The following is a 14,767-nucleotide window of genomic DNA, read 5'->3' on the forward strand; positions in this document are numbered from 1 at the left end:
GGACAATGCAGGTTAATGAACATCAGTATAAATGTACAAGATGTAAACATGCCGGATTTTAGCAACATTGCTTATTTGCATGTTTTTGTTTGTTTGTTTGTTTACTTATTTATTTTCATAAACTTTTATGGCATTCTTAAAAAGTGATTCTATTGATTTAAGTGTCGTACCGCCTGTAGATGACCAGCTAATGAAGCAATAATCAATGTGTGAAAAAAATCATTGAGTGTAGAAACATCTTGGCAGCATTAACTGTCAAAAATTGCCTAATTTGCTTAATATTTTGTAAATTAGATTTTACGTAGTTTGACACCTTTTTCACGTGACCCAAGATACTAGATCTCATTTACAATATACAGCTCCTCGCCTCTCAGGAGCACATTAGAATGTGTCACCTCTACTGGTTGTTTTGTAAACATCATACACCATTTTTTGCACTCAATAGTAGACTTACTAATGATTTAGTAAGCCAGTCCTGCACATGCTTCATTGCAGATGTAAGAATTAAGCATGCTTCTTCGATGTCATATGCACATGTAAAAATTACTACATCATCTGCATACATTTGAATAGTGACATTTTGACATGCATTAGGTAGGTCATTAATATAATGTGTAAATAATATTGGTCCAAGAATAGAGCCTTGTGGGACCCTTACAGGACAGTCAAGATATGGAGATTTGGTGCCATCAACACACATCGCTTTCTATTGGAAAGACATGATTTCATCCAAAGAATAGCTTCTTCAGAAAAAATAAGTGTGTCAATTTAGATAAAATAACCTGGTGGTTGACGGTATCAAATGCCTTTTTTTTTAATCAGCAATTATTTATATATTTGAATCACAATGGTTAAGAAGAAGTTTTCTTTGCTGAGGGTTTTCATTGCATACAAATTAAGATAAAGGGCGTTTCAGTAGAAAGTGAGATGTTCACACTAACACACTTTTAACATACCCCCTTCCCTTGATCCCTGTCATTTCTAAAAACATTGTATCCAGGCATACTTATTACAGCCTCTGTGCAGGAGCAGGTTAACCAAGTTTCTGTCAAACCTTGGAAATCAATAGGAAGTAAGAACATTTAGGAGGCAAAACAATAAAGGCCATGTCTGCTAGATTTGCAGAAAATGTATAGAGATTCTTTACATCTTACCATACAGCTAAAAATCCCAGATGTTGGTGAATGATTGCATGAAATGTTGTGTTCTTGTGTGATTACTCCATTATTAGATAAACCCAATCTCAATGGATGCAGCTGCAATCACAAGGAAGCCACCCCAACAACACCAGGTTCAGTTCACTTTTCCCCAGTTCTAATTAAATTAATAGACAGAATTTTCTCAGATTCATTGAAAAGATTAAAATTCATGTTATATGTCATTGATTTTGTAGAGCAAAAGTTGAAACGAAAGTGATTGCAACAAAGTTGTAAAATTGGCTATAACTTTACACAGAAATTGTATGTTGTTTTAAAGGAGTTTTAGATATTTATATTGGAAAACAAGCCAAAAAAAAAAGGATTTTATTGCAGTGTATAATGGGGCGAAGACTACCCTCTCTCACCTTTCTGTTCTCTTCAATCCCTCTTTAAGTCTCTGTAAAATTCAAATAAATTTTTTGTGTTAATCAATATTATACCACAAATGCTGTCGACTGAGCTTAATTTGTATTGAACCTGCATATTCCTTTAAGTCCATATCCTTATCAGAATCATTTCAGAAACTCTGCAAATCATCACACAGTGCTGCTGATTATTATTGGTTGTAATGTTTGTGTAAAGACAAGATTATTAGGTTAATGTAGAGGAACTGGAAAGTGCCCTAATCATTTATCATCCACCTCAAAGCAGCATTCAGTTAAACATTTCAATTCATATGCACAGTTTCAAAGTAACTATTCCATATATGTTTTCAAGTGTGAGTCTTTGTGCATGCTGCAAAGTTTAATGCTATATGCGGTCCAGAAAACCAGTTTCAGTGTTTCAGTATGTGGAAGTACAAGCCTGTTTTGTATTTTAAAAAGGAACACCTCAGAGTACGCTTCTCTTTTTATAGCATACAGACCATATTGACCATTTTCCAGACAACACACTGACGTTTGTTGATAATTTCACTGCCAAGTACACAAAGTATACACTTACAATGTCTTTTCATTTGGTAATGCTGTACAACTGTCAAAGTGGTAAGTAAGTCTAGTCATAAGTGGCGAAGATTATTGTTTAGTATTGTATAAATGGCATATTGTCACACCTCTGCTTAGTTCTACATGTACAGTAGGCCTAACTTCATTATTTACAAAAATTATGTCCACAACACATATTAAAAGTAGAAATAAATAAAAAAAGCAAATCTTTTCAAATGTTTGTTTGTTTATTTAATTTATTGTATTTTTTATTTGTATTATTACTTTAGAACTGATAATCCCTGTTGCGGTATTAGCAGGAGGTTTGCTTGTGATAGTGGTTCAGCAGCTCTGGAGATGTGTCATCAGAACAGGTGAGAGAATTTTATCCATGTTGCTTTTGCTTACAGTCCACATTTTCTCTCAAGGACAGAAAGTCTTTATATGAATGACAATAGTGTATTGTCTTTTATTCATTCATCAGACATTTAGCTTTTAAATGCACATGATATCCTCTCACTACATTAGTTTAATCTATCCTTATGTTGTTTGTTTTATGTTTGGTTCCTTTATTTATTTATTTTTTAATTAGCATTTTTCCAATGAAGAAAATGAGAAAAAAGACTAATGTCTTAATTTTATACATACATACATATACATACATATATATATATATATATATATATATATATATATATATATATTATTTTTTATCTTTGATTTTTCAGTCCATTAGCTGCAGCCAGATATACTGAAAATTTACTTATGGTATTACAGTTTACTTATGAACAGGACATTGTTTTGTTGTTTAAAGGAATTTTCCGGGTTCAATACAAGTTGAGATCAATTAACAACATTTGTGGCATAATGTGGATTACCCTAAACATTATTTTGGACTTGTCCCACCTTTTCTAAAAAAAAAAAAGGCAAGGCACATACTGTACAATGGAAGTGAATGGGGCCAAGAAATGTGAAGCTTGTAATTTTATAAAAGCACTTGCATTCATTCTTCTGTTAAAACTCATGTATTATTTGAGCTGTAAAGTTGTTTAAATTCTACTGTTTTTACAGTTGTTTTAGGGTTTGTTGACATTACATCTTCATGGCAACAAAGTTGTAAAATTTGCTATAACTTTACTCAGAAAAGGGATTTTATTACACTAAAATCATGTTAACACGCATATTTTGTTTTTATGTCTTGTGGTGGCTATACTTTTGAAAAAGTAATGGGCAGATTCACTAAACAGTTGCGCCACTTTTCAGCGCAAAAACCTGCGACTTATTCACTTACCACCCACAATCTATTTCAGCAGGTGCAATCAGCACTGAAATTGTGCTGCGTCTTGAGTGTTTACATGAAGTTATTGTCATTCCTTTTCAAGCCAACATGCCTCCTTTCTATGTAAATGATTAGGCCCATTGTAGATTGCCCTTCATTCACAAAACTTTCCTTCCGCAATTACATTATTAGCACTATTAACGCAAATGAAAGAAGCTGGTAAAATGAGTTTTATTTAAGAGATGTTTTAGAACATTTTCAACCGATCATATCAGCAGTAATTAATCAAATGATGGAGAAGAGCATCATAATCTAATAAATATCCAGGTGTGCGGTGCAGTCAAGTGCACATTCAGCATGTTTGAGAGATGATTTAGGTGTCTGGATCACAGTGATGGTTTACAGTAGGGTGTGCCAAATATGGTGGTCTGTGGCATCTTCCGCTGTATAGCACTCAGAATTGACCTGTTTTGTGGACACATTTGCGCTGTTGACTGATCTGCATAATTCCTTTAGTGAATGGTGTGCTAAACCAGCTCATTGAGCGCATGCTAATAAATAACGTGTTTACTGACCACAATGAATTCTTAGTGACACACACCCCTAAGTGTTTTAAATAATGTTTAAAGATTTGCACCTTTCACATCCATTGTACTGTTATTGCCCCACTGTAACCCAGATGTTTGCTTTTTTAATGATAGAGCGGCAAGTTAAAATAATTTTTAGTGGTAGGCTACTCAACATTATTCCACAAATGCTGTCAATTGAGTTTAACTTGTTGTGAACCCAAAATAGGCCTATTCTTTTCATTCTTGCTCTAAGTGCACTGGCACAGCATGCCATCTCTTCATATACAGTATCACCTAAGCCCTATATTGGATGTTGAGTCTTGACATGATTTAGTGCTGGACGATCAGATTCAGAAAACTTTTCTATTCTGAAAGAATTCAATGACTGATTCTCTTCATTTAAACAGCTATTTATGTATTAATCAGTCTAATTGATACATATCATCAATAATGTTTTGGCTGGTGTTTCAGCTGCTAAGGAGAAGAACGATGACATTCATGGCTTCAAAGGCATTAAAGTTCCTGTCACACAACCTGGTGGGTCCAATTTCTCACGGTTGTAAATGCAACCACTCTAAATTCCAAATTCCCTCATTTATTGGACATCATTAATCTTTTGCTATAGTTCAGAATAATTTTTTGATCAAGTTGAAAATGTTATTTTTTAAATAAGCATGAAACTTACACTAATATCACATTCTCAGAATGTCCCTTATTATAATATGTTTGTTTGAGCTGTTTTATGGCATCTCTTTTTTTCAGGTGAGGAATTCAGTGTGATAGTGTACCACATGATCTAAAGAGTGAACATGAAAAGAGGACCTTGCAGTGTAAAGTAATGCTATCCTTTGATAGGATTATAACAGGAAAACTTCAGCCTTTAAGTACCTAATTAAACCCTTCTGAACAGCTGGATTTTGTAAACGTTGACAATCTAAATCAATGTGATTATCTGTGTGTACAGTGTTAAGCATAACCAGTTTAATGTACTGTTTATTTGCGGCCTTGGCTTTTACTTGAATTAAATTCATATCAATTGCTATTGCATTTGTATTGCATCCTTGCCAGATATTTTTGTTAATCAATGAAAATTAAGTGTTTTTTGGTCAAGAATAAATACAGTATAATAGCACATATCAAAAATTCTCTAATTCCTCCAAAGAGTCAGCAGTTCTGACAGTGTTTAGGTCTTCATGCTCTATTTGTGAACAAGAAAGCTTCAGAATCTAAAAAATTATGACATTTAAATTGACTGAACAGTGTTAGACAACTGGCACCCAGAATTATGGACATTAAATTCATCCCAATTCCATATGATTAAAAATGCCTCAATAAATATTATTGTTGAGTACAAAATGTATGTGTTAAATGTGTTATTAAGATTAGTTATTTATATTAGCTAATAAGTTCTTTTGTATCCCAGTTTTATCCTTATCTCAGTTTGTACCACTATCGGCAACTTACACGAAGATTTCAAGACGTAATCTTGCAATGTGTGAACATCATTAATTGTCAGGCAACAAATAAAGCCTCTCAGTTGTGATGATGACCCCTGTGTGGAGGTGTCAGTCAGTGTTACATTAACCAACAAAAGAGAACAGAAACACACGTTGACTACAATGATCAAAGGAAAGTATAAAAGAAGCACATGCACAACTGAGTTTTGACTCAAGTCTACTCAAAACCAGGGGCGTGTCTAGGGGGAGGCTGGGGGAGGCAGTGCCTCCCCTGAGAATTTGAGAAATAATCTGTCCATCTGATCAGAGGCGGCGGCAGCCGATTTTGCTGGGGCTTCAGCCCCGAATGTTTTGAGTGTAGCCCCGAATATATTTTGAATAGTTGACTGACAAATATGAAACCGGACAAAAGCCTATGTAAACCCCCAAAATCATAAATTGCCTTATTTCATTGTGCTTTGGCTTTGCACATACTGCATACAGCCTGTGAAAATAGACATAGGCATAATCTAGCCTATAGAATAAGTTCCTTTGCTGTCGGTAGCCTATGGGCCACTCCGTTTCTTCCTCTCTGTTGAATATGCAGCAGGTAGAGGAGGAGCTTGCACAGTCGTTGACATCAAGTAACGTTACTTAGTGGCGAGTTAACGGCAATTAGCAGGAAAGACAGCAAAAATTAAGCAAATGAGGCTTTGGGGATTTTTTCGAAAGAAGTCAGTGGGTAAGAATTCACATTTGTTTTTGTCCTTAAAGTCTTAAGATGATCATCTAGCTGGCTTTCACCCACAGTAGGCTAAACCTCAAGAGTTGTAGCCTCTAACATCCTTGTTTAGATTGACACAGCTTGGTAGCTCCGAGTTAACGCAGTCGCCTCTCACGCCAGAGACATTGGTTCGAGCCGCGTTCGGAGCGTACTTTTCTTGTTTATCAGGTGTTGTTTTCGCTAAGGATAACCAATAAGCATTAACATAAAATGTATGTGTGACTTGTTTTGTGATATTAGTTTGTAGGAAATATACACTTTGATTTGATTAAATGGTTTTGTAGAGTGTAGCAAAGATGAGCTACACAGTGAGGAGCAGCAGCAGCAGCTGTGCCAGAATCAGGCATGGAAACTGGTAACAATTAATCAGTCACTTTACTTTAGAGAAAGTTAAAAGTGAAACATTGTTTATCTCAATGATCCTAATGAAAGGATTTTGACAGATGAATTATTCTCATAGAGATGATGAGAATTATATACAGTTCGATGCCATAGTGTGTCAATGAACTTAGACTAAAGTCATTCATGTATTGCTTTAACTTAGGATCTTATACATCATTTTGACTATTTATGTCAAAAAATATAAATTTTTATATTCAATATTTTTTTTACCTCACTTTACTCACTATAATATAACTCTTTTGTGATGACTTTATGGTAATGTACATGAAAATTCAAGAATCATGATAGATCTTAGGGCTGATCTGCTCTTCCCAATACATTTACTTCAATGGTATTGGTCCACAATTTGACATATGTAGCACTTGATGAATTAGTTGTGTGAAGCTGGTTTGCAATAAGTTATGTGCTGTATCTGTTCTTTTGCATCACAGATGATTCATGGAGGAGAGAGGATGTTGAGGATAGTACTAGAGTGGAAGATTTAGGAACTGTAGAAACGGGCCCAGCCAGAGCAAAACTCAAAGAATACCCTCTCACCAGCTTTGGACTACAGGGAAGTGGTTGCTAGTGTGAAAATAAAATTGTCTGGGCTAAGCCCCGGATGTCCTTCAATGCTGGAAACGCCTCTGCATCTGATGATAAATTACAATTTAAAAGTGGATTGTTTTGTGCATATTTTTCCATCGCTAGCAGATGAGTGAGGTCTGACACAACAAAAATCCAGTTTAAGCCCTATAGTCTAATAGGGGCCCTGTGCCTATCTCTGGGTTCCTGGCTTAGAAAAAGATATGCGCTAAAACAGATTGTGTGTAGTATAGCTTAATTTGCGCTGATTTTTTCAATTGTTTATGTTGCCCCCAAACAAGCCAAATACCCCCCCAAACATGATATCCTGCCCCTCTGCTCAAAACTGTGATGCATTGATGGATTGAGATGAAACATACAGTACTGCAGATCATTGTAAGCATTGTTAAATACATGTCAAATGTTGTTTATTATAATTTTTTTGGTCAAAAGTTTTGCATATCAGACGAAAGATCAGCACTATAACGTATTTATATATTCATGTACACACATACTTGGGTGTGCGCCCTCGTTCAGGAAGTAAAGACACCTGCGCATGCGTTTTAGCCGATGACGACGTCATTAGTTTCGACAACCCTAGATGCACACGTTCTTGAAACTTTTTTTTTTTAAATTTTTTTTAAATGTATTATTTACTTATTTATTTTGTTTTAAAGTTTTGTCTGTTTATTTTACTATCTTTTTTGCTTACTATCTATAAGTATGTTATTATTCTTTAATTCTGTTTTGAGATATATCTATGTATGTGCGGTTATATTTGTTCAATAAAATAAATAAATAAAAAAAAAAACACGTTCTTGAAACTCCCCAAAAGTAGTGACACCACAATGACATACAAGTACAATCAACACCATAAATACTGTCTGTCTATCTATCTATACGCCTTATAAATGCTATACATAAAAATTATTATAGGTTATAAATATAGGGTATAATAGGAGATAACAACGGCGATAACTGCACCTTGGACAAGAGCGTAAGTGTAAACAAAGTTGCAAATTAGTTACTTGCACTCAACTGTCTCCTCAAAAAACGCCTTTAGCAAGCACCATCATATGAAGCACTTGAGTTACGCCATGAAGCCGCACATACGCAGTTGTCGTTCTCTCTGCTCTGCATAATGGCACCAAATAAACAAAACAAAGATGAGTCGCGTTTTGTTCACCATGCGTGTTTGTGATGACGTAAGATGAACGCAAACGGACCGGGGTTCGATAGAATAAAGTGAGTGTGAAACCAGACCAACACTGCGGTGGGCACCGGGAACAATCGCATTCGGAATCGACCACAGCAAACGTGCCCAGAGTGAATGCCCCTAGTCTCTTCCTGTACACGTGGCTCTACGGGCTGTGACGTTTGCAATAGCCGTCATCCACAGTAATACACACACGGCACTAAATTAAACCATGGAGACCCTTATCAGCCTACCGTTTACTGTTCTGGAATGCCCGAAAATCAAACTTAAAAAACCATCATGGCTGCATATGCCTTCTGCAATGACTGTCTATGCCGTCGTGATTGTTTCATACTTTCTCATAACCGGTGGTAAGTGTCTCAAAGCCACCACAGGCTAAACTAGACTTATGCTAACCAGCAACAACAGTTTATTATCAAGCGAACATTTGCAGTAGATCTGCATTGATGTGTTATTTTATTGAATATGGATGCATATCTTCGTGCTTTGTGAAATAATTTTGCGAGTTAACCTGCTATCTGTTAGACAAAATGAGTTACTCTGCTGTTTCTTACTGCACATTACATTTCCAAGAATGAAATGTACTTTTCATTATTTTACTGATGTAAATAGTGTGATATTACATTGACTTTTACTTTGAGCGGGCTGAATGGTTACACCAAACTATGTGATGGAAAATGTCTTCTGAACTATCCAGGCATCATATACGATGTGATCGTTGAGCCTCCAAGTGTCGGATCAATGACTGATGAACACGGACATCAAAGACCGGTAGCTTTTCTGGCATACAGGTAAAGCGGTTTCTTTCATTCAGGCCAGTAATCAAATGTGGCCAACTGGTGGCATTGCAGATGTATTTAAAGGGACAGTTCACCCAAAAAAGAAAATTCTCATAATTTACACACCCTCATGCCATCCCAGATGTGTATGACTTTAATTGTTCTGATGAACACAAACAAAGATTTTTTGAATATTATGCAAGTGAATGGTGACCAAAACTTTGAAGCTCCAAAAAGTAATAATCCATATGACTCCAGTGGTTAAATCCATGTCTTCAGAAGCGATACGATAGGTGTAGGTGAGAATGGACCAAAATATAACTTTATATATAACAAAATATTTTTTCCACTGTACATCTTACCATTCCAGTCTTCTTTTGACATGATCATGATTTTAAGCTCTATTACACTTCCTAGTGCTTGATGCATGCGCAGAGCGCTAGTTGATGCTTGGAAGTGTAATCAAGCTTGAATTCATGATTGTGCCTAGAGACTGCATTGGCAAGATTTATTGAAAAAAAAAAAAAACATTTTGGTCTTTTCCCCCTCAAAATCAACTAGATTACTTGAGAAGTCATGGATTTAACGACTGAAGTCATGTAAGCTTCAAAATTTTGGTCATCATTCACTTGCATTGTCAGGATCTACAGAGCTGAGATATCTCAAATCTTTATTTGTGTTCTGCAGAAGTCATAATCATCTGGGATGGCATGAGGGTGAATAATTGATGAGAGAATTTTCATTTTTTGGTGAACTATTCCATTAAAGGGCTAGTTCACCCAAAAATTATATGCCAGCTAGGTGTGTATGTCTTTCTTCAGCAGAATACATTAAAATGCAAGTGAATGGTGATCCAACTTTTGAAACTCCAAAAATCACAGACAGTCAACAATAAATGCCATCCATACATCTCCAGCTGTTAAACTGTCTTCTAAAGTGAGAAGATTGCTTTTGGTGTGAAAAATATACATTTTTAAGTACTTTTTAACTCTAAATCATGCTTCCGGTCAGCAGCGGTATACACGTATGACGTAATCTCGTTTGCATGTTAGACACGTGAACTGAGACACGTGCGACACCCATGGATGAGCAGCGCTGTTTACACTTGAGTTGGAGGAACGCTGTACAAAAGTTTTGTTGTTTTTGCTTTAGAACTGTATTTATCTGTTTCATTACTCACAATACTGCGTTTTATGTGCTCATCCTGGATGTCTCAACTAATGGGAGGAAATTAGATTAAATCCGTTTTCTCACCAAAAGCGATCAAATCGCTTTAGACGACATTGATTTAACCTGTGGATTCATATGGATAATGTGATTGACTGTCTGTGATTTTTGGAGCTTCAAAATCTGATCAACTATACTATGCCAAGTACTTTGGGCGAAGGCAGAACTATTGTCTCTATATCGACACAATATAACCATAAACCTCACGGTCCTTTTACCCCACAATGTTTTTTTTTTCTTTCTGTTGTTATTTATTGTCCCACAAATGATGTAGCTCTGTCAAATATTTAGTAAAACATATATATTTATTTTATCTTGATACATTTTGTGACCAGAAAAAAACACCATTCTTAACCTACATTGAGATTATACATAGCTAAAAAAGACACTTTTCAGTTCCTTATTACATTTACAAAAGAAATGAAAATGGAGTAGGTGCAATAATTAATAATCCTGTGTGATATCGCAACATATTGCCATTTGTCAGTTAGTATGTAACAATTTACGAAGACTTCTTGTGGTTTTGGAGAACTTTGCAATCAAACCTGAATGTTGGTATGAACGTCACTGCTTCTGTGATCACATGAATGCACATATCTTCTTTCTTAAAGGGTTAACGGGCAATACATCATGGAGGGGCTGGCCTCCAGCTTTCTGTTCACAATGGGAGGCCTTGGCTTCATAATCCTGGATCGATCTAATGCGCCCAATATTCCAAAACTGAACCGTTTCCTCTTGCTCTTTATCGGCTTTGTAAGCGTGCTGCTGAGCTTCTTCATGGCCAGAGTCTTCATGAGAATGAAACTGCCGTAAGTCACAATGATTTTATCCTTCATAATCTAGTCCCGACTTTTCAATAATAATTAAATTAAAATGTAATTTAAATGTTAGTTTTGTTCAAAGATTTATACATATGCAATTTACAAAACTAAATTCAAGCATTTAAGCATAAGCCTTTAGATCAAAATGTTTCCACGATTATGAAAAACAAAAACTCTGTCAAGTGTGGCCAAAGTATTTAATGGTATTGAATACTTATAAGATATTGTGCAAATTACTGTCTAATGTGAGTAATTGACAGAAACATGTACTGTTGCAGACATTAAAAATCCAGTTAATTCCTAGCAATATACAGTCGTGTCAGTTTATGGTGGTTTGAATTGCTGCTCAGCCTGAACTTTAGATATGGCAGATATTTCAGTGGCATTTCTTTGTTAGCCTTAACTAATTTCTTAGTTTAATGCTTTGCTTTTAAAAGAGAGTTCTGAGATTGTTCATTAACAAAGTTGCAGTCTGATGTGGTAATGCAGTATCTTTAAAGTATAATGAAACAATGATTTGAACACCTGATCACTTCTCTGCTTATTCTGCATACACTCGCGGCCAAAAGTTTGGAATAATGTAAAAATCTTGCTGTTTCGGAAGGAAATTGGTACTTTAATTCATCAAAGTGGCATTCAACTGATCACAAAGTATAGTCAGGACATTACTGATGTAAAAAACAGCACCAACACTATTTGCATAAAGTAATTTTTGATAAAATCTAGACAGGCCCCATTTCCAGCAGCCATCACTCCAACACATTATTCTTGAGTAATCATGCTAAATTGCGAATTTGGTTCTAGAAAATCACTTGCCATTATATCAAACACAGTTGAAAGATATTTGGTTCATTAAATGAAGTTTAAAATTGTCTGCGTTTGTTTTTGAGTTGCCACAGTATATATAGACTGGCATGTTTTAAGGTCAAAAATGGCAATAAAGAAACAGTTTTCTCTAGAAACTCATCAGTCAATCATTGTTTTGAGGAATGAAGGCTATTCAATGCTTGAAATTGCCAAAAAAAAGCTACAGGAAGTTACCGGAAGTATGGGGTGAAATGTCACCTGAGTTTCTGGACAAACTGACAGCTAGAATGCCAAGGATCTGCAAATCTGACATTGCTGCACATGGAGGATTTTTTGATGAGAACTCTTTGAAGTAGTTTAATAAGTTCTGAAATTCTGTAATTTTTCATGTTATTAATGCCCTGACTATACATTGTGATCAGTTGAATGCCACTTTGGCGAATAAAAGTACCAATTTCTTTCCATAAGAGCAAAATCTGTACATTATACCAAACCTTTGGCTGCCACTGTATTTATGATCTAAACATGAAAAATTATATTGTTATTGATTCAGTGGTGTTATATTGTGTTTTGAGAGTATTTTCTTTTTGGCTGGCATTTGTGATAATCATCTGAATGTGTTTGTCTTGTAGTGGTTATCTCATGGGTTAAGGAGCAACACCTTCAATGTGACATCAACAACTTGAAAATCGCACACTGCACATACAGACTGAAGAGAACATACTGTAACCCTTGTTTAAGTGCCAAGGACAACAGTCTGTTATCAAACTGTAATTAATCAACCAGTATAATTGGCAGAATTTCCCAGCCTTATTTTGTGTGTGTGTGTGTGTGTGAGAGAGAGAGAGAGAGAGTGAGAGTGAGTGTGTTTTGGGAGAGATGCGCTACTTTGCGTATTATGAAAATATTCAAAATTGATTGATGTACAATTTCTTCTCACACCTGTAGAGAGTTCAGTAACAAGTGCTTACTGGGATAGGGTGGTTAATATTATATTGATGATCTTAAAATGACTGTTGAAGTCCATCAGAGTTCATTTTCCAAAATTCAATCCAATTTGTTTGTAGACTGTTGTGTAAAATGTGGCAGTTTTTTCTATTACAAATTTTTTACTTTCCACATGATGTAAAGTTTGATGTCTTCACTGATTCACAAATCTCAATGATAAAAGTCATTGCCAAATCCAAATAAGTTGATAAAATACTCAATGCAATAATGTTCCTTTGTGAAATAGTTATAAAATACCAATTGCTACATTTGCTGAGTAATTTTACAAGATAGTGAGCACATCTTACAACAACAAAAGACTTGTATTGATTATGTTAGATTATGTGGTAGTTTTTAAACACTAGATGGCGACACTGAATGGGCAACGCTCAATGAGTATGAGTGCAAAGCTCCTGAATTAAGGCAGAACATTCACTTCATAATGTGCACTGTATACCTTTGTTTTAACTGGGGTGGCTTATGGTGAAGTTTTAGTTTTAAAGGAATATTTCACCAAAAAATTCAAATTCTCTCATCTACTCACCCACATGGAATCCCAGATATTTTTTGTTTCTTTCTTTTGCAGAACACAAATGAAGATTTTTAGAAAAATATATCAGCTCTGTAGGTCCATACAATGCAAGTGAATGGTGTCCAGAACTTTGAAACTCAAAAAAGCACATACAGCACTATGAAAGTGACCCCATACGACTCCTGTGGTTAAATCCATGTCTTCTGAAGCAATACGATAGGTGTGGGTGAGAAACAGATAAATATTTAAGTCCTTTTTACTATAAATCTCCACCTTTGACCAGCCCTGACCAGTAGGTGGCGATATGCACAAACTAAAGAAGAATGTGAAAGTCTAGATTTATTGTAAAAAGTACTTAAAAATTGATGTTTATCACCCACATCTATTACATCGCTTCTGAAGAAATTGATTGAACCACTGTAGGTCGTATGGATTACTATACGAAAGTCACACATCTGGGATGGCCTGTGTGGCCTGAGTACACGATGAGAGAATTTTAATTTTTGGGTGAACTATCCCTTAAAACTCAATCTCTTGAATGAAGCACCTACAGGCACCCTTCTAACTAAGCTAATTAAATCCTTTAATATAATTTTTTTCCTGCTGTTTGTAGTGAATATTGCATTAAGGGTCTTTCATTCTACATCAGATTGTTCTCCATGTTGACTTATCTAAAGGGTATTTTCCACTCCATTACTATCAGATAGGAGAGTGATTCTCCAGCTCATTTTATTGTGGCAGACACCCATAGAACATGCTGAGTTTGCATTTGCTTTTTATGTGCACACTTGAACAGGCTGTTGCAAAACAAGCAGTGTTCAAGGTACACTAGTAGTGCTTATGTTTAAAGATTTAATTGCAGTCTCTCTCGAAACTAACCAGCTCAAAAGATATCACTCAATTGCACATCCTACACCCAGATATGGAAGATATCATAGATATTGCAATGTGCATTGATTTATAACCTTGTAACCATTTTGTTCATTATCATTTAAAGCTTTCTATTACGCATATATGAAAGTTAATACAGTTCTTAACGATAAGATTAGACAGTTCTGTTCATTAAAAGATACATTTCCAAAACTAATTATAAAAGCTAAAACAGATACAGTTCTGACTGGCACAACTAAAATATGGCAAAGTAATTTTACAATGCTCATTCAGTGTATTCAAAGATCCATTAAAACATGGATTTTTTTTTTTTTTAAACAAAGTAATTACAGACATAATTAAATTGTCTGT

At 35.3% G+C, this 14,767-nt stretch overlaps 1 protein-coding gene across 1 annotated transcript; it reads left to right on the forward strand.

The window, feature by feature from the left end:
* The first annotated feature begins 8,496 nt into the window (after positions 1–8,496).
* Positions 8,497–14,737, forward strand: LOC127644293 (oligosaccharyltransferase complex subunit ostc-like). Its single transcript, XM_052127417.1, has 4 exons — positions 8,497–8,722; positions 9,070–9,163; positions 10,990–11,187; positions 12,639–14,737. The coding sequence occupies exons 1-4, from the start codon at positions 8,584–8,586 to the stop codon at positions 12,655–12,657; spliced, it is 450 nt and encodes a 149-aa protein (XP_051983377.1). The 5' UTR covers positions 8,497–8,583; the 3' UTR covers positions 12,658–14,737.
* The last annotated feature ends 30 nt before the right edge of the window (positions 14,738–14,767 follow it).

This window comes from Xyrauchen texanus, chromosome 1 (assembly GCF_025860055.1).
Source record: "Xyrauchen texanus isolate HMW12.3.18 chromosome 1, RBS_HiC_50CHRs, whole genome shotgun sequence".
Lineage (NCBI taxonomy): Eukaryota > Metazoa > Chordata > Actinopteri > Cypriniformes > Catostomidae > Xyrauchen > Xyrauchen texanus.

Bases quoted from the DNA above. Each gene is read 5' to 3' on its own strand.
- LOC127644293 (XM_052127417.1), top strand. From the start codon at position 8,584: ATGGAGACCCTTATCAGCCTACCGTTTACTGTTCTGGAATGCCCGAAA. The intron at 8,723-9,069 runs GTAAGTGTCTCA...TGAACTATCCAG, and splicing joins ATACTTTCTCATAACCGGTG to GCATCATATACGATGTGATC. The intron at 9,164-10,989 runs GTAAAGCGGTTT...TCTTTCTTAAAG, and splicing joins GTAGCTTTTCTGGCATACAG to GGTTAACGGGCAATACATCA.